Source organism: Notamacropus eugenii, chromosome 2, assembly GCF_028372415.1.
Source record: "Notamacropus eugenii isolate mMacEug1 chromosome 2, mMacEug1.pri_v2, whole genome shotgun sequence".
NCBI lineage: Eukaryota > Metazoa > Chordata > Mammalia > Diprotodontia > Macropodidae > Notamacropus > Notamacropus eugenii.
This window is the reverse complement of record NC_092873.1, coordinates 27,617,543-27,642,819: the sequence shown is the minus strand read 5'-3', so window position 1 is coordinate 27,642,819 and position 25,277 is coordinate 27,617,543. Positions and strand designations below refer to the sequence as shown.

Below are 25,277 nucleotides of genomic sequence, written 5' to 3'. Positions count from 1 at the left end.
GAAGTTCAAATATCAAGCAATCACAGTGCATATCACACAGGATCTGGCAACTCCTACCATTCCCAAGTAGAGACCATGGAATACACTATCCTAAGAGGCCAAAGATACAGGCTTACAACCACGAATCACAACCTGCAAAGCTGAGGATAATCCAACAGGAGAAAAACAGGCCTTTAAAGGTATAGAGGACTTCTAAGTATTTCTTATGAAAAGACCAGAGTGGATAGGAACTTTGAAATATAAATACAAGATTCCAGAGAAATCCAGAAAGGGAATTTTAACTGAGCAATTGGAAAGGGTTGTAAGGTGATGTCGGCTAATACTGCTACAGGGGGAGAAGAAATGTGTGTCCCTTCAGAACCTTCATGTCTTCAAAGGGTACTGAGGGAGTCAAATAAAAAAAGGAGAGGCCTCCAGGGGGCAGGTTCTGTTTTAAGGGTTTTAGATGGAGCAAAAGAAAGGAGAGTAAAAAGAAGAAGAAGGAGGTGGAACTTACTGTTTTTCCTCACTGGAGCACATGAGAAGGGGTGGAGGGAGTGGGCACCAGGCAAACGCTGCTCTTACTTGAACCAGACAAAGGAGGGTTATGTATCCAGACACACAAGCAGTTTCATGTAGAAACACATCAAACAATGGGGAAAAAGGATGTCAGGGAGGGAACAGCCACAAACAAAATGAACTCACTGATCCTAAGGATGGGGTAGAGTGGGGGGCAGGGAGGAAAATCAGAAATCCAGCAGCTAGGGGGTGTCCATCCATGGGCTCTAAGGATGCATCGGGAGAGATCCCAGCAGGCAGTCAGTGATCAGGAGCACTGTTCAGTGCCGGACATGGAGAGAGATACAAGCTTTCAATGGCAGTCACATACAAGAAGGGTCTGTGGGATCTGTCACCGTGCCATAAGAAACAGCAAACGAGATGATGTCTGAACTGACCCAGGGAGAAGGAGCACAATGCATTTAGGGTTACCATTCAGGACAAAGACCAGTATCTGGGAGAGACTTGGGCCCAGGGAGAGTGTCTGCGCCCACTCGGCAGATTCGTCTTCCTTCTAAGGGTTTTTAAAATTCTCCCTCTCTATTTTTAATTGGGGGATGGGGCCTGAGGGTCACTGAGATGTGTTTAAATGCCTAGGAGAGAAAGAATAGGAGGGAGCAGACAAGCAGGATAGTTTTGAAAGCAACTTGTGGAAATTATTACAAACTAACTTTAAAAAAACGATTCATAGCTTCAGATACAACCCTATTGCAGTCTGCTCTTCGGGCAAACTCAGACTAAAAATAAGGATTTCAGCCTCAATGGCAGGTCAAGCACCCCTGTGGGTAAGGCTTGGATGGCCACCAGTGGGACCCCTGGGAAGTCAGCCCTCCGTCCCGCCCTCCCTCCCTTCCCACCAGGGGAACATTGTACACAGTCACAGCAACATTGTAACAATAATGAATGCCTTAGCTCTTCTCAGCAATGGCTGATCCAAGACAATCCCAAGGACCACCTGCCTCCAGGGAAACACCTGATATTGTCTGAATACGGACTGAAGCAGGCTGTTTCGCACCTTTTCTTTCTTTTATTCGAGTCTTCTTGTACAAAATGACTAATATAGAAATGTTTTACGTAATTGCACACATATAACCTATATCTGATTGCTTGTCATCTCAGGAGGGAGGGAAGGAGGGATAAAATGTGGGACTCAAAACTTTAAGAAAACCAAATGTTAAAAAAAAGTTAGCAAGTAATTGGAGGAAAAAAAATTAAATGTATTTTTTAAAAAATGAGGAGGCAGCTGGATGCCCTAAGGTTCCTCTCAGCTCTCCATCCATAGTTTCAAATCCAACTCCTGACCCCTCCTGTGCCCCTCGGAGACACTGAATCTGATACAAGAAAGGAGAGATCCAGACAAAGTATTGGGAAAGAAGGGGTGGCCAGTGGAATTAGCCTCGGGTCAGGTTAGGCTGCACGTTTCTTTTCTAGGTGGAAGCTGGGGGAAGTCGCTGGCACACAGTAGGTGCTTAATGATGTTCACCAAACTGAACTACCCTATAAAGAGCAAACAACAAGAAACCAGCTTCTTGGCCAAAGAGGCAGCTTGGAAGAAATAAATGAAAGGCAAGACTTGTATCTCGCCAGATCTGATAAAAACGCAGCTCTGCCTTCTCAGGGAACAAAACCCACACAAAGCCAGGGGGCAGGGTCTGTCTTAGTCCCTCATCTCTCTCCAAGACCTCCCCAGCTCCCAGGGGACGAGGAGGACACCATCACAAGCAGTGCCTCCCATTGTCCCCAGACTTTCCTGATTCTGTTCTGTCGGAGCCCTCCACCCTCCAACAACTCCATCTACCACTGACACCTCACCTTCCTCAGCTTCCCTCCTGCCTGTGCCTCCTCTCCACTCCCAGAGCCATTCTTCTTTTAAAGAGTTTTGCTGAGAACTTTTATCTTTCCACCACTCACATGTCTCACTGTATCCCTCCATCATCCTCCCAGAGAGGAAAACTACCCAGAAGGTCTGCCAAGAGTGAGAGGATATGCAGCATTCCAAAGCCATGGGCTCCCACCTCTGTAGAGAAGGGATGTGGGAAAATTGGCCGAGATCAGCTCTGTTGATCACTTAACTCAGGACCCCAAAGAAACCTTCCAAGGAGCCAAATCCAAAGATTAATGTGAACATCTTCCTCTCCCCCAGACACCTCAAGTGTGTCCTCTGTGAAGGCTGCCTCTGTGCTGGCTCTTTTATTTGAATCCCACGTGAGGGACACCTCACACAGACCTGGGGCATCTCTCCCCTACCAGATGATTCACTACTCTCCTGGATTAAGTCAGTTCTGAGCTTGTTCTCTGCCAAACTGACAGGGAGGTGCTGCCTGACATCTTGCTGGTGGTGCGCAACACCTCAGAGTCTTGACCCCTTGATGACACTCAGTTTCACTTGGTGCCATACCCTTTCTGTCCACTTTGTTATAGTGCCTAGCCAAGAAGGGGCCCAGCCATGCTCAAGTTCCTCCCCCATCGCTAGAGTGGAAGCCTCTGAGGGCATCGAGGCCTGGCTGGGAGGTGCCTAGTGATGCCAACTCCAGAAACCTGCTGAAGCACTTTTGTGTGCCAGGCAACAGGCTGAGACCACACTGATTATCCCCAGAGTCTTTCAGGTGGCAGCCAGTGACCACACTCTCCCTTCTCACTGGAGAGATCCATCTGTCCTCCCAACATTGGCTCTTGTTACCTGTCCTACTCAGATGCCTAGGCAAGGTGGCAAGGTGGACTTTAGTTCAAATCTGGCCTCAGACACTCCCTGGCTGTGGAACCTTTGGGCAAATCGTTTGACCTGTTTGCCTCAGTTTACTCAAGTGTAAAATGAGGCTACTAACAGCACCTCCCTCCCAGGGCTGCCGAGAGGATCAAATAGTATAACGTTTGTAAACAACATTCACTCAGCAAAGTGTTGGCAGCCAGGAAGCGCTTAATAAATACCTGTTTCCTTCCTCTGTAATGGGGACTGTGTCAGTGGAGTGGAGCCTTGGGACAGACTGTGTGTTGGCTCTAAGAAGACCTGGCTACATTTGGGGAGGACTGTCATCCATGGGAAGCTGCTGTGGCATCTGCATGAGCAGGAAGAGCGCCCACCCCCATGCAATCCTGGGGCATTTGTAGCCCCTCTAGAGGGGGATCACTTAAAAAAGAAGTACACATGTTCATGACAAGCAAATCTGCAAACCAAACCAACAGCCTGAGACTCCCACCTGCTGTGCTAACTTTGTGCTGACTCTGTAGAATCCAACAAAAGCCCCTTGGGGGAGAAGTAACAGTATATAGATGGTGAAATATTCTCTGCTCCTCTCCCACCAAGGCAGATAAAACGGACTGAACCAATGGGTGGCAGCAGCCTCTGGGGCTTAGATTCTCTCAGAGAAAGAGCCAGTACCCTCATTCAAAGACACAAGGGATGTCCTGGGTGGATACCGGTTAACTTGGGGAGGGAGCCCTAAAGAGCTACAGAGGAAGGCGGATCCTCCAGGGATGGAAAACTCACTGGGCATGTAACCAAAAGCACAGACTAGGGGGCAAGGACTCCTGCCACATGAGCAGATCAGCACCAGTGCTACTGTGGCTGGACAATCATGATGTACTGAGGCAGGAAGAAGTTTGCAGTTGACCCCAGAGACAACTGGGAGGCCCTGAGGTCTGTGACGGGGGACAGCAGCGGGGACACAGTCAGACTTTTGCTTTAAGAAGCTTTGCCTTTAATAACTAAGTGAAGGGTCATTTGGAGAGGCAGGGAGACCCAGCAGCAGGGCTGGGGCAGATCTGGGAATGAAGAGAGGGGTGGATGGAAGAGAAGGAGAAAGCAGGGATGACCCTGTGGTGGCTCCAATGCTCAACACACCTTTCATACATGTCCTATATGACACACCACATGCTAGTGGACCGCAGAAAACAAAGCTGCCCCTGAGAACTGACCACGCTGTGGGTGTTGGAAGCCCAGGAGGAGTCACCAAGCCCAGCATCTGATTCGGACACCAAGGCCCTTTCTATGCCCCCACAATGGAATCTCATGGTTCAAAAAGAATCCTAAACCTTTCAATATTGTTTAACCTTTTAATATCTATAAGCACACCAACAAAAAATTAAAAAACAAAACCCCCATGAAAGGAGGGATTTCCTCATCTCTCTCTGGACCATGCTGTTTCACAGAGAAAACCCAAAAGTCACCTTCTTGGAAAAATGCTGTCCTCTACATCACAAACCTAGCCTCAGCGATGCCCTGGAAACTTACCTATTTTGGGATGAGATGTTGGCAACGCAGCTTCTGGAAATGGCGAGATGGGGCAATTGTCCTGATAGCTGGGATAATGAGGCTCTGGGTGACCAACCCTGCACGACGGCTGCACGCTGCTGTCTTGTACTATTGGACAACAAGGGGGTTATCAGTCTCCATGCTTTAAACTTGATACGACCTCAATCTATGACAACAACACAAGGATTTCTTGGTCTCCTAAAGCAGATTATCTGAGATAGTGAGGAAGGGCAGGGAGCTTTCAGATTTATCAGAATAAAACCTCGTTAACCTACAGGGCCTTCCCTTCTGTCACTGATGTCCATCACAGATGGGGCCAGTAGTAGCTCAGGGAATGAGGGTCTGAGCACCTTAGGCACTGATCTACAGCTCTGGCTGGCTGTTGCCTATGGGCCCTGATCGATGATTCCAAGCCCATCTACGTGGGCTAATGTCTGGTGTTCTCCTTCTCAGAGCCTCTGGCTTCTGTCCTCAACCATCTCCCCATAACAGCAAGGCTCCTTGGCCTTCTTCACATCTCTGACATCAGACTAAATGCCGACCTTTCTTTTCTCTTTCCATTCTGTTGATTTTGTGTGTACCTTTTAGCTTTGTGCAGCTTTATGCCCATTCTATCTTGTGATGACTCTCCGAGCCATTCTGGGGACTCTTCTCTGACAATGGGTGATGGGTCAACCCTGGGGACTCCCTGATGGTCTGAGCACATCTCTCTCATGAGAGGGGAGTCTTCTGGAATGTCACTGTTTCCCCAGGGACTGGCTCCCTCACCAGTGGTAAAACGGTGTCCAGTGGGTTAGAGAATTCCTTCACGTCGATGTAGCCACAAGTCTAGTGACACCATGCCCCTTCAGTCTCGCGTTACCCTCGTGATTTCTCTTGCACTGATTCTGCTAACGTGTCAAATTCTATAAAAACTGCACCTTGGCATGTTAGTTTGAGAGGGCCCTAAGTCTACTGTTTAGTTGAGGTGATGTGGTATCCTTCTCAGGTTTAAGTTGGCCTGCTGAGGTCTTTTCCATCTCCCAGATTCTGCAAGTCCATGATACTGGCTCAGCCCAAACAGAAACAGTGACTATCTCTCCAATTCTGTAATTCTCCTTTTATTTCTGTAAAAAGCGTCATCATTTTATTTATTTAAGCCATGTGTCCTGGTGGGTGAGTTCCTAATTACACATTTTATAATTATTTTGAGCACAATTTCTCTGTTACCTCCTGGTTTCTTACTAGCACTGCAGAGAAATACTGAGTGTTGTAGATTTATTTTTGATTGTTACCTTATTGCAGTTTTTGGCCACATGAATGAATTTCTTCATTGATTCTCTGCAGCTGCCTAAGCTCCCTGACCCCCCCATATTCCATGTACTATCTCCAACAGGCTGGCAAGCACTCCAACCTCACCTGGGTCTGTTGGGAATCATGGGGTCCCTCAAAGCTCTGCTGTGATGCCCCCTTCCCAGGCCTTATAGTTGTGTGTGTTCTCTCTCTGCTGAGCTAACTTGTAGTGATTTACTGGGGTACACACATCCCCCAACCAAATAGAACATAAGCTCCCTCCTTCCCCAGTGCATTACCACTGACTACAGGAGGAACTTTATTAAAACTACGTAAGGAATGAAAATACATGCGAAACAGTTTTGATTTCTCCAGGCTAAACAGGGCAAGGTCGACCCTTCCATTTGTTATTTTTCTAACATCACAGCTAAATCGCAGCTCCCCAAAATCTGACCAAGTATTTCCCTATAGTCATCTATAGTGATGCCTGTCTTGCCTAATACAGATTAGACTAAGTAAATGTGCCGACAGACACCCACTCAACGCCAAGACAACACTGAGCTCAGACAAATTACCAGTGGCTCCAGTGAAGACGTCTCCCTGGGCTGGACTTTCTGAGATGATAGCTGTGGCTTCCACAGTCGATGCCCGGTCAAAGGTCAGAGCGCCAGAGGTAGTGAGCTGTCCAGAAGGAGTTACTGTAACTGGAACATGAGAAGCATCTTTCCGTCATTGGCCCCGCTCCCCCCAACCAACAGCACTCTGATAGACAGAGGTAAGGGCCAACACGAAGGAAGAGGAGGAAAGCCTGGCCTGCAGTTAAAGGCTGAGCTGGACCATCTGAGGCTCCCACTGGCCAAGGTCCCAAACCCCTGGCAGGCTTTCCCTTCCTGACCCTCCCCAGCAGGCTCCTCTCCTGGTCTGTCTCCATAAGAGAAGTGTGCTTTAGAGGCTCCATAAAGAATAAACTCCCACAGAAAGCTGGGGATAGCCGCTCCGGCCAATAGGGATCTGTGAGCAGAATGACCCCCTGAGGACTTACAGGTTGTGGTGGCTGTGGCTGGAAGCAGAGGGATGTTCTTGGAGGAATCCTTCTTCACAGGGGGTGTTGGCATCTCACTTTCCTTCTTCCGCCTTTTATAAGGTACAAATAATCTGACCGGGCCACTCTAGGGAAAGGGAGTCAGCTCTAAGAAGGCTGCTTTTGGGGGTGGGGTCTCCCAGAAGGAGCATGAACATCATGGCTCCTCCATGCAGCAAGTTTTGTTATCCTCATTTTAGAAAGGACAAAACTGAGACTCCAGAGAGGTCGAGGGACTTACCCAAGGTCACCGTGAGCAATGTTTAGAGCAGGGGAAGGGAGAAACCCCAGAATCTCCAGTGGACAGAGCAGAGCACCCCCAGGTTTCAGTAGCCCTGCTCGCCCTCCCAGCTACTCTCCACACAACCCATGTCACTAAAGGGTGAGGAGGGCCCAGCCGGCTGCCAGAATGGCTTACATGGAGTTTTTGGTGCCACCAATGCTACAAGGAAGGGACAATCTAGACAGCCACGTCCTGGGGAGACTGATTTTCAGAGCCCACTGACAGCCCTCCTCACTGTCCCCTGCCTCCAGACCTCTCTAAGCCAGCTGGTTCCACACTGCCCCTCTCCATCTCTTCATTAAGACAAATGTGACAGACCACCTTGGACATAGGCTATCATCTCGCACCCTACCCTGAATTCTTGGATGGGTGGAGTGTCACTGCTGCCTGTCCAGCCCCTCCAGAGTACTGAGACTCATTTTCAAAGTCTTTGTTATAAGGAATGACACAGGGAGTGGGAGAAGAGGGGGACAAAAATGCCCTCCCTTTTGAGGAAGGAAAGCACCAGCCATGGCTCCCCAGCCCATCATGGGCCACCTCCAGGGACAGCATGGACCGGCCCCAGGAATGACTTCTGCCTCCTGGTTAGGGGCCCCATCCATTCCGTTAGCACGGCTCCTCTGGGCCCATCTACAGACTTACTAAGGTCATGTCGTCACAGCAGGCAGCGCACGTGCAGGAGGCAGCGTGAGGGTTGAGGATGCCATCCTGCAGGGTGAGAAGGGTGAACAAAGGGTGAGGCCATGGTCATCCAGCCCAGGCCAGGTCGCTCAGTCATGGGCGGGCGGGGCCCCAGCATGTCTATAGTAGGGAGAAGTGTCCACACTAGGAGTTCCCCATACAGAAGCTCCCATTCTGGGACCTCATCTACATATAGCCACCCTCAGGCTGCTCAGAGCCTGCCCAAGGACAGCGGATGGTCTACAGAGTCAGGGGAGGCAGGGCAAAAGGGAAGGCACTCCAGACAGGGGGTCAGTACATGCAAAGGCATGGAGGTGGGAGACGGGGCAGCCAACAGGCCAGGCTGGCAGAGATGGAGACAAGGGGATTTGAATGCATTTCCTAAACAGGTGGGGGATTCTGGAAAGAGCCTCTTACCAGTTCTGGGGGAGAGTCTGGGGGCATATGAGCTAAGCCTTCAAGGAAGTCAACAACTCCCAAAGGCAAGATGAGAGGAGACACCCCACAGAGGCAAGATAGGAGGAGGCCCCAAATTCCCAAGGGCTCTAACAATATACATAGGTCCTTAAAGGGACAGTGCCCAAGAAGAGGCAGAGGCGAGCAAAGAAGAGAACAGGGTTCACTCAGACGGCTCCCACTGTCTGAGCAAAGTGTGAGGCCAGAGACAGAGGCAAGGGGCATGGGGACAGGGGTGGGGCTTAGAGAGGTAGGAGACAGAATGGGGAGATGGGGTGGGGGGGTCATGAAGGCAGAAAGGGGTGGACAGTTGGGGGAGGAGGTCAGAGGGGCAGGGATGTAGGGGAAGGGGAGCAGAAAGCCAGGGGGCAGAGATGTAGGAGGAGAGGAGCAGAGGGGCAGGGGGCAGGGGACAGGAGGGAGGCTTGAGGAGTGAAAAGAAAACTCGGGCAAAACAGCGCTTTGCCCCTCCCTTGGCCCTCCTCCCTCAGAAACCAAATGCAATGATCTCTGTCTAGCATCTTTCTTGGGGTTTCTGCCATTGCTGATGGTGCCCCTGGTATGAGGAACCTGAGGCCAACAGCAGTTGGAATGGCCTGGCCTCACAACCAGGGAGTGTCCAAGGCCATATTCGACCTCAGGGCCTCCTGGAGGTACCTCAGTTTACTGGACTAGACCTGGCCAGCTGGCAGGCCCTTCTCTGTAGGGAGCACAAGGCAGTTTGGGCCTTGCAGCCAGGCCCCCCAGGCATGGGTCTAGCAGGGCAGAGCTGGATCCATTGGGGGTTGCCAAGCAGTCGGCCAGTCAGGATATTTCTTCCCAGGTGCCAGGAAAGGTCACTTTTCCTGTTCCTACCCCTGCTCCTAAGTCATCCTGCATCTCTCCAGTACCTATGGCCTCAATCTCACCAGAAGCTGGCTGCCTCCCCCAATCCAGGCCCAGCCAGCCCAACCCAATGACCTGATCTGTGCCCCTCTCCATTCTTCAGAGCCAAGGCTTGGGCTCCATCCGTGCCCACTACCTCTGCCTCCCTGGGCCTCAGAGAGAAGACCCAGAGGCTCCACCCTACATCCTCATTCAGCCAGTCACAGTGCCTGCCGAAGTCACTGCCTGAGACTAGGCCTTGGAAGGAAGTGGTGGGGAGAGATAGCATGGCAGGGGGTCTGTAGCAGAGTGCCCCAGGGATCTGGGCCAAGCCCTGCATTCTATGTCATTGTCCAGGCCTGGTACTGGAGAGGATAGGAGGGGGAAGCAGTCAACAGATCTGGCCAAGGCTGTCATCAATCAGATTCTTTGACCCCAGAGCCAGTGGCTGAAAGAGCAGGCCACCCCTGCTCCAGACCCTCCAGCCTCCAGGGCTCAGCTCAGAGCCGTGTCCAGGCCCGTGTCACCTGGATGAGGCACTGCAGGGGCCTCCCGGCATAGCGGATGCTCCTCTTCCAATCCTTACTGCTGGCTCTCCCCGCCATGGCTTCAAATTCGGTGGGGCTGTACCAGTTCTCGCCCTGTTTGATGCAGCGACCGCGCCCACCTATGAGACAAACAGAGGCAGCTGCCCTCTAAGGCCACCAGGTGGCTGAGAGAGAGGAGTCTCCACTATCTGCAAGGCCTGTGGTGGGGCGGAGCCCTCCTCTCACTCCTGCAAGGGCAGAAATCAGGCTGTCCCTTGGAGAGCAGTGGCCAGACCTACACATAATGCAACATATGCACATACACACACACACACACACACACACACACACACACACTAGCCATACACACATGCACCACACACCAGAATATACACATACACACCCACACCCACACCAAACATACACACACACCACATACCAGGACATACATACATACATACACACACCAAATACACACACACCACATACCAGGACATACATACACACACCACATACCAGGACATACATACACACACCACATACCAGGACATACATACACACACCAAATACACACATACCAGGACATACATACACACACTAGACATATATACACACATACCACACACACCAAACACACACATGCACACACATGTGGAAGAAGCCTAGAAAGGGAGGAGGGGGCCAGCTTGGGAGGGGCCTTGAAGGTGGTGTTTGATCCTGGAGAAGACCACAGGGAGTCAGTGGACCTTACAGAAGGGGGCATAGTGAGGTCGTAGAAGGACGACAGACTGGGGCGGGGAGAGACCCCAACCAGGCGGATTCCCTCTCCCCCCTCCCTTTCCCCCTATTCCCCCTGCGGCAGGCCACCGCAATGGTTGCAGGAGCCAGACAAGAGGTGTGGTGAAGAAACAAGCCTTGACGACCATGGGGAAGTCTGGGGTGACCCATAGGCTGGGCACCTGCGAGGAGGGGGTCCTCAGCAGAGCTCGAGTCTGGGCTTCTGACATGCTGGATTTGAGATGAAATGCCTGTGTGACACCCCCAGGGAGGGGGCTGAGAAATCAGTCAGGAGAGAGTTTAGGGCTGGAGAAACCAATCTGAGTGTCACAGGTTAACTGAAGGGAGAAGTCCCCCGCCTAATGGTCAGGGGCAAAGAGCGGAGAGGGAGGAGGAGAGCCAGGAGGAGGGAGGAGTCACAGAAATCTAGAAAGGAAGGCAGAAAACAACCAGTTGCTAAGCACCTCCTCTGTGCCAGATGCTTTACCAATATCTCATCTGAGTCTCAACGAGCCAGGGAGGGAGCTGCATCCTCATTTTATAGCTGTAGAAACTGCGGCAGCCAGAGCTTCAGTGACTTGCCCAGGGTCACTGAGCTAGGAAGTGTCCCTGCCCTGTGGCACCAGAGGCTGCAGAGGCCAAGAAGGACGAGGGCTAAGAAGAGGCCACTGGATTAGGCAATGAAAGGGTCTGGGGTCACTTGGGTGAGAGCAGGTGGGATGCAATGAGGAGCTGGGGGCCCTGAGTCCCAGTTTCCTGGAGGTCTTAGCCCAAGGCTGGACCACCAAGAGAGGAGGGGGATGGTACAGGGGCTATCAGGATGATATGAAATGAGGTGATGATCCCTCGGGTGTGTAGAGTCTGGCTCAGGCTCCCCCAGTACCCCACTCATCTACCCTAAGCCAGCCAGGGACTGCCATCACCCTGCAACGCACGGATGCCTTGCAGGCCTGGCCTCTCCTAAGCACTCTTATGTGCCTTGGCTACCCTCTCCTCCCTTCTCCATCTCACCCTACACTGGTTTGGCATCCCACCCTGCGCTGGTTTGGCATCCCACCCCCTTCTCCAGCCAAACCCCAACCCTGAATGACGAGGATATGAACGAAGGGGTGGCCGTGTGAGTGGAGAGGACAAGCACAAAGTCCTGGACAGATCTGCTAAGCCAACAAACCCGGGGCTAGGGGGTTAGAAGAGCCTGTGAGGCCTTGAGAATGGCACAACAGCACCCACCCTGGACAGAAAAAGGGACCCCTGGAGTGAGGAATCTGGGGAGCAGTGGGACAAGTTTCATTTGGGGATGGCAGGTGCAGTCTGGGCATCAGGAGGCAATGGGCAGGGCTGGATGGATGGGAAAAGGGCCTTACAGGGCACCCACATGCAGCAGACCCAGTCAAGAAGGAAGAGACCTGGGAGAGGGCAGTGAGGCTTCTGGGGTTGGCACCCAGGAGGGGGCAGCGCCCAAGAGGAGGCGGTGCCTGGGAGGGGCACACTGACAGGCACCGTAAAGGCCCCAGACCAGGTGCAAAGCGCAGAAGGAGGTGAATAGGTAGACTAGCAATGCCCCCCTCCCCCATGATCACTCTGGGCACGACCTGAGGCAGAGGGCATAGCAGAGGAAATGGGGAACCTAGATGGGCACTCCCTACCTGAGCCCAGGCGGTTCTTATGCAGAGTTCCACTGAGGTTCCGGCAGCGTACCGGAAGCTCGCTGTCATAGGCTGATGGGTCCCAGTTATACTTTGTGCCCCCTTTGTCCTGGCCAGGTGCTAGAGGAGTAGGAGAAGGCTGAGGACCTTGGGACAAAAAAGGCATCCAGAGCTGAGGAAGAAGAAAGAAGCAGGCTTCCAGGCCCCTTGGCTAGAGCCCAGGAAGAGCAGAGGATTTGGGGCCAGACCTGCCTGCCCATGCTCTGGCCAGCTTCTGGCCCTCTCCCTCCTTGCCTCCTGAGGCCTGGCCAGGCTCTGCCCTCAGATCACTTCCTGTTTACCAGAGGCACGCTCGAATTTCTGTCCAGCACAGTGCCTGTATGTAGTAGGTACTTAAATAACGCTTATTAAATTTAATCAAATATGCTAATCATCTGAGTCAGTTTTCCATTCAGAATTGAATAACCCATGAGTTTGTCACTGGGACAAACCAAACTCATACAATATGTCCCTGATGGCAGGCCTCAGTTGCGGCATCCTACCTGGGGTGAGAGGGGCTGGGGGCGCCTTCAGACCAGCGGTCTCCACGATGCTGCCGTCCGTGTGCACCACAATCAGAGTGGCCTTCTCCGTACTCAAGCCATCCCCAAGTTGAAGAGCTGCTCTTCCAGACTGCAGGGGAGAGACAAGCCAGAGAACCGGCCCCTGAGTGTCCCCACTATGGCACAGGCATTCAGCCAAAGCTACTGACCTCCAGGAGGCCACAAGGTCTTCCCAATGCACCCAGCAGAGGCCTAGGTCAGGAAGCGCAGCAGCACTTGAGCCCACCAAACCTGGACTTCAAGCTCAGGAGCAGGCAGGTGGGGACACCTGCGATAGCCTGACTAAGTCATCTCTCCCTCCCCAATCCATTCTCTGCACAGCTGCCCAAGCGACATTCTGGGCTCTCCTGCTCAAGAACCTGCAGTTCTTGTTACCAGAAGGATAAAGACCAAAAGCCTGTTTGGCCCCAAAAGCCCAAGTTCCTACTCTGCACTCCAGCCAAACCGTTTCTTCTGCTATACCCTCTGGGTACAACCCACCAGCTCCCACCCTCAAGCATAGTCATCAGCTTCCCCTCCTCACCCCAGCCTTGAAATCCTGAGCTCAAGGCCTAGTTCCAGGACTGCCTCCTACTTGCTGGCATCCCCAGGCCTCAACTTTCTTCTCCCTACCAAGGGACTCCATATATACCATAGTTTCAGTCCTTTGGATAGCCAATCAGTCAGTCAGTCAATCAGTCAGTTAGTAAACACTATATGCCTGGCCCAGTTTCTGCCCTCAAAGAGCTCCCAGGCTGACGGGCTGACGACCAACAAGCAATGGTCGATGGTCAAGACGAGAAGAGACATTAAGGGAGAGAAGGCCCTCCTCCCAAGTCCAGGGGGAAAAGCTCTGCTCCTCTCGATGACTGAGCCAAAGTCCTCCCAGGGCCCCTCCTCCCTGGCTCAGGTGGCAGAGGCCACTCCATGGGGGCACCCAGAGATTGTGGCCAGAGGGAGAGACCCCCAAAGCACCAGCAGCCACTGCAGGTGCACTGAACTTAGTCAGCTAGAAACAAGTACACTCATTTTACATGACCTGAAGAGAATCTTCAACAATATAGAAAATAAGTTAATTTTTTACGATATTTTCTTTGATATTTTCTCAGAAAAGTTCTACAAATTTACACTTTAAAAAAGTTTTTAGAAAAACTATTTTTTGGCCTGATCCTGTGACCTCATTGGTCTGAAGTATTCCCAGTATGGAAGCTCCCTCTCATGATCAGAGATGGCCACAGCATGCTCCAGGCCTGCTGCCCCTAACGTGCTAACTGCTCTGACTCAGAGAAGACAACCACCCTATTGATGCTGGGCTGACTGGCCACGGTCCTGCAGCTCACATGTGCTCCATCAGTGCTATCCATGCTCCTGGGTGCAGAGGTACAGGATGAGCGACATAAACCAGAGGCCTAAGAGAGCTGCCCAGACCATGGGGCCCAGTCCCCTCCATCACATACACAGGGCCCGGCTCTCATCATGCTCCCCCTAAGTGCCCCTACACAGTACTCAGCCCTGTCAGGCTCAAGTTGAAGACACAGAGCAGTCCATACCTCACCTCATATTTCCTTTTCCTAAGACCCATCCTCTGTGTCCCAGCCCACCTGCCATCCCCTCCCACATACACACCAGGGGCCTTTGGCCTTGATGACCCATCTCAGCAATGACAGCTCCAGCAACAAAGTGTTTTGTGGTCATGGAGTCTGGACACAATGGCCTTGGAGCAGGCTCAGGCCCTTGACTTGGGTCCTAGACCTCAGCAGCCTAGCAGAATGACCATTCACTGCTCTCCCAATAGCACCAGTCTCCTCATTAGGCCCTGGGACATGAGTATTTCCCCCAAGAATACCGACACTCTGAGGGCAAAGGTGAGATCTACACGGCTGGCTTCGAACACACACACACACACACACACACACACACACACACACACACACACACAGTGCATTTCGAACTGCCTCCAACTAAGCCACATGGAAGGTCTGTCCTTGATGCAGGCCTAGCTGGTGTTGAACCCCAAAGTTCAGCAGATGCTCTTCATAGTCCTAGGAAAGTCACTCACCAGCACATGCCCAGAGAGAGATGCAGCACTGGCCACGGAGGTGGTGAAGACGTTATCTGCAGAAGATTCCACATTGGCCACTGTCACCGTGGTCACTTCTGAAATAGAGAATGTGCTCCACTGAATGCTTTGTGGGTGCCAGAAAACCACTCCAGTAAAGTGATGAAAAAAGCCCTCCTCAGGGAATGCTGTCAATCCATTCCTCTGCAGAGGAGGGGTCAGCTTCTCAGAGATGGGGCCAGACTGACAAGTTTGCCTCGAGGCTTCCAAGGCCTCTGGGAAGAGACTGTCAGTAAAAGCTAAGGGCCGCTGTTCCCTCCTCATTCAAGATGGCCCTGAACTTCATCAGTCACTAAATGGCAATGACTTCAGACAAGGCTCTGCCCCTACCTGGGCCTCAGTTTCTCCCAGCTGTAAATCCCTCTGGCATCCAAAGGAACAATAAAGTGACTCAGAAAGGGCTCAGGAGACAAAGGCAGGCTCCAGGCTCTGGGCTTTCTTAGCAGGTGAGCACAAGGCCATTCCGCTAGGTTGACCAGACTGGCCACTGGCCACAAGAAACACGACTTTAATAGGTTGTGTGGCCATGCTGAGAGAGGACGCTTGTGTGGAGTCCTGAGGACACCCAGAAAACCACTTGCAGAAGGGGACAAGTGACAAATATCCCTCTTTTCCACCCCACCCCCCCCACCATGGCTCAGCTCCTGGAAGTTCTCTATCCAAAGCCCATCTCCTAAAAGCAGGATTTGCCTTTCACAGCTGATGGTCTTTGAAGACTGTTATGCATGGTTTGGGGAAGACAGTGCCAGGCACCTCAGTGGACTGGAAAGGGGCCAAGCAGGACCCTGGGAATGACAGCCAAGTACAATTCACAGCAGAATGAAAGAGCCCCTTGTTCCTGCTGTGAACGTGCATCCCTGACAGGACTCAGCTGCCCCTGCTCAGCACAAGACTGTGAAAGTGGGGACAGAAGCCCTCAGATGACTCTGCCCCCTGCCCCAGAAGTCTGACAGGGAAGGTAAAACTAAGGGGGACCAATGCAAAGATGATGTGGCCAGGGAGTGGGGTGGGCTGCACCAAGGAGACAGGAGGGTCTCATGGGACAGGGGAAGGTGGGACCCTCTTAGAGGCCTAGCTAAGACTAGATCCTTTGTGCTCCTCTGGGGAAAAAGTCCAGCCTTTCCTCACAGTGAAGGACCCAAAACAGGGGGCCCCATCCACCATCCAGGGAGGTACCGGGTATATGAGCCTCACATGCCTGCCTCACGTGAACCTTCCTGGGGTAGAAGAGAGAGCCCCAGGTGCAAGAGTAGTTGTGAAGGCAGCTGAGCCAGATGCACGACAAGCGTTTGTCTGTGTGATACAGGTGCACCAGGTATGGGTCATGTGTCCTTATGCCTCAGGCTATAGGGATATGCCTGCCAGGTGAGGGCCTCAGCTCCAGGTGATAGGCCTTGGGGTCCCAGGTATGTGCCAGGGATGGCCTTGGCCCAGCACTTGCCTGCAAACGTGGCCTCCTCCTCAGGGTCAGGGGGCTCAGGCAACGCCTGCTCCCTGGCACCTATGTCCATGTGCCTCACGGGCTCCGACGTCTCTATGACAGCCATAGCCCTCATTCGGCGGGCCTCCCCGTCAGGGTCGGTGTCTGTGTCTGTCTCTGTCTCTGAGTCTGAGTCTGAGTCCAAATCCGGGGCCTCATCTTCTGAGCTGGCAGCACCCCTTGCCGCTGCCACTGCAGCAGCCATGGCGGCAGCCTCTGCTGAGTCTGAGTCCTCCATGAGACCCAAGAGGAGCTCGGCCAGGAGTGCTGAGACCTGAGTCGAGTTCAGCTGAGCAGGATGGGCTGAGGGGGACGTGACCCAGGATCAGCTCAGTAAAGAGAGATGAGACCCTAGCCCAGCTCTGCCGAGGGGATGAGAACCCAGCCTGGTTCAGCAGAGGGGGCCGAGTAAAGGCCCAGCTCTGCCAAGGGGGTGAGACCCCAGACCAGCTCTGCCAAGGGGGTGAGACCCCAGACCAGCTCTGCCGAGGGGGTGAGACCCCAGCCCAGCTCTGCTGAGGGGGTGAGACCCCAGCCTGGCTCAGCAGAGGGGGCCGAGTAAAGGCCCAGCTCTGCCAAGGGGGTGAGACCCCAGCCCAGCTCTGCCAAGGGGGTGAGACCCCAGCCCAGCTCTGCCAAGGGGGTGAGACCCCAGCCCAGCTCTGCCAAGGGGGTGAGACCCCAGACCAGCTCTGCCCAGGGAGACGGGGTCAAACTGGCCACAGGGGTCAGCCCAGAGAAGGCTCAGACCTCAGGGATGGGGAGAAGGAAGATGGGCCCGCAGTGGCCTCAGCCTGGCAGGGGGGGAGATGTCAGCCTAGGTGGGGTCACCCGGCCGAGAAGGGTCGAACCCGGGCACCAATTGGGCCCGGGGGTGTGGCCAGGAGAACAGGGGCGGGAGGGGGCGGGGCGCCGGTTTGACAGACAGGCGGCCGGCCGGGTCGAGCCCCTCCCCCTGCCTTCCTCCTTCCCCAGCCCGTCTCCCCGCCCCCTCCCCCTCCCTTCCCTGGGCCGAGCTCGCCCGAAGCGGCCCGAAAGGGCGGCCGGAGGCGGCGGACGGAGCCGAGGCGGCCCGAGCGGAGCCGAGCGGGCCCGAAGCGCGTCCGGAGCGAGCGGGCGGGCGGACCCGAGCGCTCCCGAAGCCTCCCCCGCCGCCGCCGAGACTCCTCCTCACGGACAGACAGGGCGCCCCGAAGATGGCCGCCCCCGCCGCGCCGCCTGCGGTCCCGGGACGCACCGAGAGGCCGGCCGCGCGCCCGCGCCCGGGCCCGACCGAGAGTTGCCGACGCCAGCCGAGCCCGTCCGAGGACGACGGCCGCGCGCCCGAAGATGGCCGAACGGCAGCCGAAGCACCCCATTGGCTGGGGGACCGCTGGGCCGCGCCCGCCGCCGCGGGGGGCGGGGCCAACGCGCCGCCGAGGACGCCGGAGGAGGGCGCACAGGCTGCCGGGATCGGGGCGGCTCGAGGTGGGGCGGGGGCCGATATGGCGGCCGTGCGGAGAGGTGAGGCGGGGGCGGAGAGCGCCCGAGGCCGTAAAGCTCCGGACCGAGCGGGGAGGCAGGGGCAAAGGGCTCGACTCAGGTCCCGCGTGTATGCGGCCGGCGGGTGAGCCGGGCAAGCCGAGCCGGCTAACGCCACCCCGGTCCTGCCAACTTGGCGCCTGCGCAGTAAGTGCCGGCCTCTGGTTGGCTCTCGATGGAATGTGCCGGCTTCCCGGGACGGGGGCGCAGCCATGGCTTTGGCGCCTGCGCAGTAAGTGCCGGCTTCCCAGGACGGGGGCGCAGCCATGGCTTTGGCGCCTGCGCAGTAAGTGCCGAGTTCTCGAGGGTTCCTCGGCTGCTGACGTTAACTTGACCCGCCCCCTCTCTGAGGGAGATGCCCATCGAGAACTTGACCCTGTAATCAGGGAGCTCTGGGTTCGAATCCCGCCTTCCCCCCTCCTTGTGGCACCCTGCAAGTTACTTCTATTTTGTTGACCCCCCAGCTTCCTTATCTGTAAAACGGGTTGGAATTGAGTTCTTTCACTGTATCAGGCCAATAGAATTGATTTCCCTGGTCATCCCAGGCGGCTTATTTTGTGCATTCTAGTCTGATGGGGGAGGCGGCCACAAATCCGGACGCACACCCTCAACGGAGGATAAGTAGGAAATCATGGACAAGGGAAAGCAGGCCGAGATGCTGAAGGGGCCCTAGGAACACGCCCCAGGCACCGCCTGCTGCCCCCTCAGCCCCAGTGGGCACCCTGCTTGAGTCCCCGCTGGGCTAGTCTGCTCCAGCGTCCCTTTGCTCTCCTCCTCACAAATCAGCCTTACACAGGTCAGCTGGCATGCAGAGATTCGTTCTCCTCCTCCTCCTCCCCTTCCCCCCTCCACTGTCTCTCCTCCCCTTTCTGACCTCATCATTTCACCAAAACTATTCTCTCCAAAGTTACCTGTTATTTACCAGGTCCAGTGGCCTCTCCTCAATCGTTATTCTTGACTTTTCTGTAGCCTTGGACACTGGAGATCACTCTCCTCCTGGATTCTTTCTTCTCTCTAGGTTTTCAGGACATCTCATCCCTCCTCATTTTCCTTCTCCTTCTCTGACTGCTCTGTCTCCTTAACTGTATCCTCTACATCATGCCCTCTAAGCATGTGTCCTTCAGGGTGTCCTGGGGTCCTCTGCTTTCACCCTCCACACTGAGTGGCACAATGGATAGAGCCCTGGTCCTGGAATCAAGAACCTGAACTTGGGAAGGCCTGCCTCAGATATTTCCTAGCTCAATGACTTTGGACTACTCACTTAACCTCTGCTGCAGTTTTCTTCACTATGAAATGGGGATAATAACACCTTTCATCCAGGATTGTTGTGAGGATCAAATGAGTAAATATTGGTGAAGAATTTAGCATACAGTGCCTGGCATGTAGTAGGTACTATGTAAATACTAGGTATTATTGTTACTTTTTTACTTAATGAGCTCATCAGCTTCCAAAGATTTAATTATAATTTCTGAGCTGAAGATTCTAAGATCTATCTACCTAAACTCCCTCCTGACCTTCAGTCTCTTATGTCCAACTTCCTTTCAGACACTGCAAACTGAAAATTCCAGTAGTTCTCTTAAACTCAGGATGTCCAAAACAGAATTCATCGTCTTTCCCCAATCCCTACCTTACTTATTACTATAAAGGGCACCACCCTCTTCACAGTCCCAGGCTCCTCTCTCTCATTCCAAACCCCCCCCCCCCATGAGACTAAAGCCTGTCAATTTCACCTCTGCAACCTCTAATCACTTTCACCTCTGCAACTTGTCAGTTTCACCTCTGGAACTTTTTTGGTCAGTTTCACCTCTACAACCTCTTTGATCAATTTCACCTCTGCAACTTCTCTGGTCAGTTTCACCTCTGCAGCATCTGTCCAATATGCCCCTTTCTCTCCTCTGACCCTGCTCCCACCCTGAGACAGGCCCTTGTCACTTCATACTTAGACTATTGCAATAGCTGCTAGGGGTCTGTCTACCTGCCTCAAGTCTCTCCTCCTCCTTCAGTCCATTCTCCATTCAGCCACCAAAGTGTACCTGCTAAAAGGGGCAGATCTAACTATGTTGCCCTCCTCCTCAATACAGTAGGTTCCATTTCCTAAAGGATCAGTTACAAAATTCTCAGTTTGACATTCAGAGCCATTCAGAATTCAGCCCTCTTTTCAGTTTTCTTACACCTTAGTCCCTAGCACGTGCTCTTTAATCCAGTGACATTGACCTGGCTGTTTTACCAAGATCTTCCATCTCAGCTCTAGGCATTCTCTCTGGCCGTTGTTCCTTCTCCTGTCTGACTCCTGACCTCCCAACTAAAATCCCGCTTCTTACAGGAATCCTTCCCCAGTCCTCTTTATTCTGGTGGCTTCCCTATTTCTTATTATCCTGTCTGTAGCTTGTGTGTATTTTTGTTTGTTGTCTTCTCCATCAAATTTGAGCTCCTGAAGGGCAGGGACTGTCTTTTGTCTTCCTTTGCATCCCAAGTTCTTAGCACGGTGTCTGGCACACAGTATGTGCTTATTAACTGTCACTGATTGCTCAAAATGTGGCACCAAGAATTGAACACAATCCTGACGAATTAAAACGTAAATAAAAAGGCATTTATGAAGCACCTAATGTTTGCAGAACACTGGGGACATAAAGTGAATGTGGATTATGAACATTTCCATGGAAATATAAGCATTTCTGAAATTTTGTGTTAGGCTAGAAGGGTATCAAAGATGTTATTTAGTCATTAGGACTGAGTCCTAATGCAGAAACTCCTTGAATCTGATTGAAGTCTCTAGATGTTTGTGGTGGAATCAAAGTGAGGCCTCATATTGTAGTGGCTGAGACCCTTTCTGGGCTCATATCCTGTCTTGGCTGCAGGTTGTTAGGCCACTTCTCTCAGTCTCAGGTTCCTTATGTGTGAAGTGGGGGAATTGAACTAAACCGTCTCTGAGGTCTTGCCTTGGAGTTCAGAGCTGTGAGTTCCAGATTATTTGTGTCAAGGGAATGAGTCTATTTCTTTCACATCTTAGGCCTTTCCCTTGCATTTTCTCAAAGGAAGCTGCCCCAGAAGGGGGAAGGACCTGGTGCATACATCTATGGTGTGCCCATGCTTTGGGCTTCAGCTCTGTGCAGTGCCTGCAGCCTGGGGCCCAGCTCCCACCCATATCTCCCTCCTGTAGTCTGGGAGTTAAATATCCCTTACTCTTTGCTTAAAGATTGGGCAGGAGATGAGGGGGCCATATACTGAGGCTCCTGGTGTTGTAGTCCTACTCTGTAACCCCAGAGAGTGTCTGGGACCCCTGGGAGATGGCCAGCCAGCAGTGTTCCAGCAGTTTGAAAGGCTCCCCTGGATTAACTGGTTTGTGTTTTTCTTACAGGAAGATCCTCCATCCTTGTATCCTTCCTGCTTACCCCCTTTTCTGACTCTGACGAGCCCCTGTTGGACCCATGATTTCTGAGAGTTCATGGACCTTCTAAGCTGGGACAGTGGTTGACAAGTGGGGCTTCCAGCCAGTGCCTGCCCAGGAAGGCTTGGAGGCCTTAGATCAGGAGAGTCAAGTCAGATGTGTTTCTCTGTCTTCTCTGTGGCCAATCTTAGATCTGATAACCAGGACACGGCCCCTGTGCCTCAGTCTCTTCATCTGTAAATTGGGTGATAACAATGCCTGTTGCTCCCTGCTTTTGCAGGGATGTTGTTAGAATGAATAAAAGTATAGAGGTGCTACTGACTCAGTTACCCCTTGGTCTGTGAAGCTGCTGAGAGCCACGCAGGCTAGGAGCTAGAGCCAGCTCGGGCAAGTTCTTGATGGCCTTTGAGCTACTGGGAAAGGACAAATGCAGATATTTTATTTGCATCATCTCATCTGCTTCCTGAAAAATTAATGGCAGTGAATGGGGTTTTTCCTTCATGTGTTACCATGAGAGGGAAATGGGGCAGATGCGTCCAGAGCAGTTGGTTACCTGAGCAGGCCAGGAGAGAGAGATCACGCACAAGGATAAGGAGGGGGCCGTGCAGCACATCTTTGTGGCACTCGGCTGACGGTGTCAGCAGTCCAGCTCATGTCTGTCACTCTGTGGAAGCTTTGTAGTCCTCCTCCAGGAGGGGGTCGGGCTAGTTCAGGCCCCTGGGGTACCCACGGGAGGAGCCCCCACCCCCCCGGGTGGGCTTGTCAGCATTTGATAAACCTAACCAGGCTCCTTAATGACCATCCAGCTCTCCTCGGTGCCACTGCAGATGCAGTTTTATTTGAGCGGATTCTATTATGTCTTCTACTTCCTGATCTCACTGCTAGTGATCTTTTATAAAAGTAAGTTGCTGGGGACTGGCAGAGCATGTGTGGGTATGCAGACAGCTGCTTTCTTCCCTAGCACACCGCCACCGTTAACTTGTCTGCCTGTTGTTGCAGCATACCTTTTCTCTTACCCACTCACCCTGTGGACCATGGATATGATTCTCCTGTGGAGCATGGGTGTACTGGAGGCCCTGCGGCTATACCTCGGTGAGTTGTCTGGGTTGGCACAAGCCCCCAGGGGAACAGGTGGGGTCCAATTCTGAGTTCTCTCCATGTACTCCCCTTCACGATTGAGGGTGATCACAGATACTTGGCGCATTTGTCCTGGTTAACAAATGGCTTTTCAAGCTTCACTTTACACTGTTATTAAATATTAATTAGCTTATTCAGAGGCCTAACCTGAAAGGCAAGTCCTATTGGTCCTCTCTTAGGAGACCACAAGGTAACTGCTCCCAACGGTTCCCTCCCCATGTTTCAGATGCTCCTCTTGGTCCCTTAGACACGAAGCCACGTCAATGGCCCCTCTCCTCCCTTTTTCCCTTGCTCATCCTGCTTCCGACCTTCCCCTTACCCTGACTGCCCAAGCCTGGAAGGGAGAGCCAGCGGGCCAAGCCTCAAGCTGTTACCTGCAGGCTCTGGGGTGGGGATGGGGGAGCTGCAAGGACTGCGCAGACCTGTGGGACCTCCCGAGTGGGTTTCAGCAAGGCCAATGGTTTGGGGGCAGCGTGCCGTGGATGCCTCAGCCTCCCTCACAGAGCCTGCGTGCCCCACAGGTGCAAAGGGGAACTTGACAGAAGAGGAGATGGTGTTGGGCAGCAGCCTTCTGCTGACCATCATCAATGCCATCCTGTCTCTGTACTTCCTGCTGTGGGCCACCTTTGTGCTGAGGATCGATGTTGTCCTCAACATCATTCTGCTCACTCTCTACAGCCTGGAGGGCACCTTGCAGGTGGTGACCATTGCGGCCTTTGTCAGCTAGCCATCCCGCTTCACAGCAGCAGCTGAGGCCTAGACAGGGGCTCCTCCAACTTGGCATGTCTCCACCGCTTAGCCTACTTATAACTAAACAGGGCTCTTGGACCTTCATGGACCCAGGAATCTGGGCTTCTGATTTGGGTGTGTTTGCCTCACCTCAAACCTCTACACACCCACTGTCCCACAGGCTCTGCTTGGGCCCTTGCTGGGGCATACCCCTTGAGCCTTAGTTTCCTTGGATATAACTTGGGGTAATTGTCCCAGCAGTGGCCATTTCTCAGGTGGTTGTGGCCATGGATGGCAGTCATGTTTGAGAAGACCACTGAGGGGCTGGCTGGGTCCTGGCATGACTCTCCCCTTCCCTGGGGAAGTTCCCCCCAGCTGGAACCCAGAGACCCCAATCCTCAGCTGGAAGGGGGGTTTCTAAGCCCACCTCCCATTTTACAGATGAGGGAACTGAGTTTTAAAGGTAATAAAGACACTGCTGGGATTTGCAGCTGACTGGGTATGGAAGGCTTGGGAGGCCAGGACCAGGGGTAGATACATGGAGCCCCCAAGCAGCCAGTTAGAACTGCTACCAAGAGAGGAGAGACCAACCAGGCCCTGGGCTAGGACCAGTTTTCACAGGATCCTGTGCTAGCACTAAGGAGAGCCTGGCAAGTGGAAGTGTGCAGAGGAGAGAGAGAGATGGTGGAGGTCCTATTCCCAAATGGGTGAGGAAGAGGAAAGAGTGACATGAATGAGCTACCATGGCCTCCACACACCAAGCTGCCTGCCACCAGGTGCCATGGCCCCGGGGTGTGACGACACATGTAGAGGGAGGAGGAGAGAGAGCTGAGGACAACGCCACCACTGTGTGCACGACCCTTCTCTTCCCTTCTTGAGGGCATTTCTGAGTGTCAGGCACCTTGTTTTTCTGAACGTTGTATGTTGTAGAGTTTCATACTTTTGTATGTTTTCAAATAAAGTCTTTGCATCCAGCCCAGTTGTCCAGGTGCCCCCAGATAAGACTAGCCATCTTCCCTGAGCCCTTCTGGAAAGGACAGTGTGTCTGCCCCTGCTCCTTGGGGGAGCTTCCTGGGCCCCAGTCTCGCCTGCTGCCCCAAGGCTAGGGCTGTCTCCTGAGAGGCCCCACCGCAACTTTATGATTGTCACTGGTCCCATTGCCTCTGGCCCTTTGGCAAAGAGCACAGAATTATGTGCCAGCTCCCCTGGGCACTGGAGAGTGAACATCTCCCTGCTTGCCCACACTGCCACCACTCAGGTAGCCATATTTTCCATGTGGGACGCTTCCTGTGTCCCACCAATGACAAGAACATGCAGTGAGTACAGCTAGCCCTGTCTGAAGTGACCACACGGCATTGCCAACCTTCCATTACCCCACCCCAGACCCATTCACTGTCTCCTGCCTTCCGTTCATGCCCATTTCGGGGGGGGGGGGGGGCAGGAATGCAGCTACACTCCAACAAGCATTTATGCAGGCACAGCTGTCCCCTAGATGACCCAGAAGTGGTGGGGGAGCCCATGTGTCTGGATGAGTTGTCACACTTCATATTCTAAGTCCTGTTGCACAGAGGAGACATTTCAGGCTGGGAGTCAGGCTAGCTCACAGTGACCTCTGCACTAGGCCTCTCTGCTCTGGTGGGGGACAAGGCTGACACCCCTGCAGGATAGGCCTGCTTACTCCCTGAAGGGCCACCCCTAAGCTGGTCTGAGAGGGTCACCAGAGAGGACTCGGCTTGCACTTTCCTGCCCACACTTCCACGGATAATTTACACTGGGCTCAACGACTCTGTCTTCCTGACCCTCAGGTTGCCTGGGGACTGGCCATGTTAGACCTTCCATCTCCAGACCCTCATGCCCCTAGTCACTAAGGGTCATAGACAGCCAGCTGTGCCCGTCATCTGCCAGCCACTGAGTCTAGGCCAGACAGACAGTTCTCTGTCCTGCAG

At 53.3% G+C, this 25,277-nt stretch overlaps 2 protein-coding genes across 6 annotated transcripts in view; one reads left to right on the top strand and one right to left on the bottom strand.

Annotated features, from left to right (window-relative positions):
* The window catches only part of DEAF1 (DEAF1 transcription factor), a 51,688-nt gene extending 34,300 nt beyond the window's left edge, over positions 1 to 17,388 (bottom strand). For 3 of the 4 annotated variants that reach the window (XM_072637417.1, XM_072637419.1, XM_072637420.1), the window contains exons 1-9: positions 16,518 to 17,388; positions 15,017 to 15,114; positions 12,919 to 13,048; positions 12,377 to 12,523; positions 9,954 to 10,093; positions 8,068 to 8,133; positions 7,104 to 7,230; positions 6,637 to 6,765; positions 4,769 to 4,897 (exon numbers count right to left, since the gene is read on the bottom strand). In XM_072637417.1, the coding sequence (XP_072493518.1) occupies positions 4,769 to 4,897; positions 6,637 to 6,765; positions 7,104 to 7,230; positions 8,068 to 8,133; positions 9,954 to 10,093; positions 12,377 to 12,523; positions 12,919 to 13,048; positions 15,017 to 15,114; positions 16,518 to 16,794 (1,243 nt within the window). In that variant the 5' untranslated portion in view covers positions 16,795 to 17,388. The remainder of the gene's footprint in view (positions 1 to 4,768; positions 4,898 to 6,636; positions 6,766 to 7,103; positions 7,231 to 8,067; positions 8,134 to 9,953; positions 10,094 to 12,376; positions 12,524 to 12,918; positions 13,049 to 15,016; positions 15,115 to 16,517) is intronic. The other variant, XM_072637421.1, reaches the window with a different exon arrangement.
* A 213-nt stretch (positions 17,389 to 17,601) lies between these two features.
* TMEM80 (transmembrane protein 80) lies at positions 17,602 to 24,305 on the top strand. 2 transcript variants are annotated; one of them, XM_072637423.1, is made up of 5 exons: positions 17,602 to 18,059; positions 21,436 to 21,452; positions 22,272 to 22,365; positions 22,465 to 22,557; positions 23,124 to 24,305. In XM_072637423.1, the coding sequence occupies exons 1-5, from the start codon at positions 17,753 to 17,755 to the stop codon at positions 23,327 to 23,329; spliced, it is 717 nt and encodes a 238-aa protein (XP_072493524.1). In that variant the 5' UTR covers positions 17,602 to 17,752; the 3' UTR covers positions 23,330 to 24,305. The 2 variants fall into 2 exon arrangements, with proteins under 2 accessions (XP_072493524.1, XP_072493523.1); XM_072637422.1 differs by having other exon boundaries at positions 17,768 to 18,363.
* Positions 24,306 to 25,277: the final 972 nt, after the last annotated feature.

Excerpts from the sequence above, each read along its gene's own strand:
- TMEM80 (XM_072637422.1), top strand. The coding sequence starts at position 17,886 with ATGGCCGAACGGCAGCCGAAGCACCCCATTGGCTGGGGGACCGCTGGG. Across the intron at positions 22,366-22,464 it reads GCTAGTGATCTTTTATAAAA|CATACCTTTTCTCTTACCCA; the intron begins GTAAGTTGCTGG and ends CTGTTGTTGCAG. Across the intron at positions 22,558-23,123 it reads GGCCCTGCGGCTATACCTCG|GTGCAAAGGGGAACTTGACA; the intron begins GTGAGTTGTCTG and ends CGTGCCCCACAG.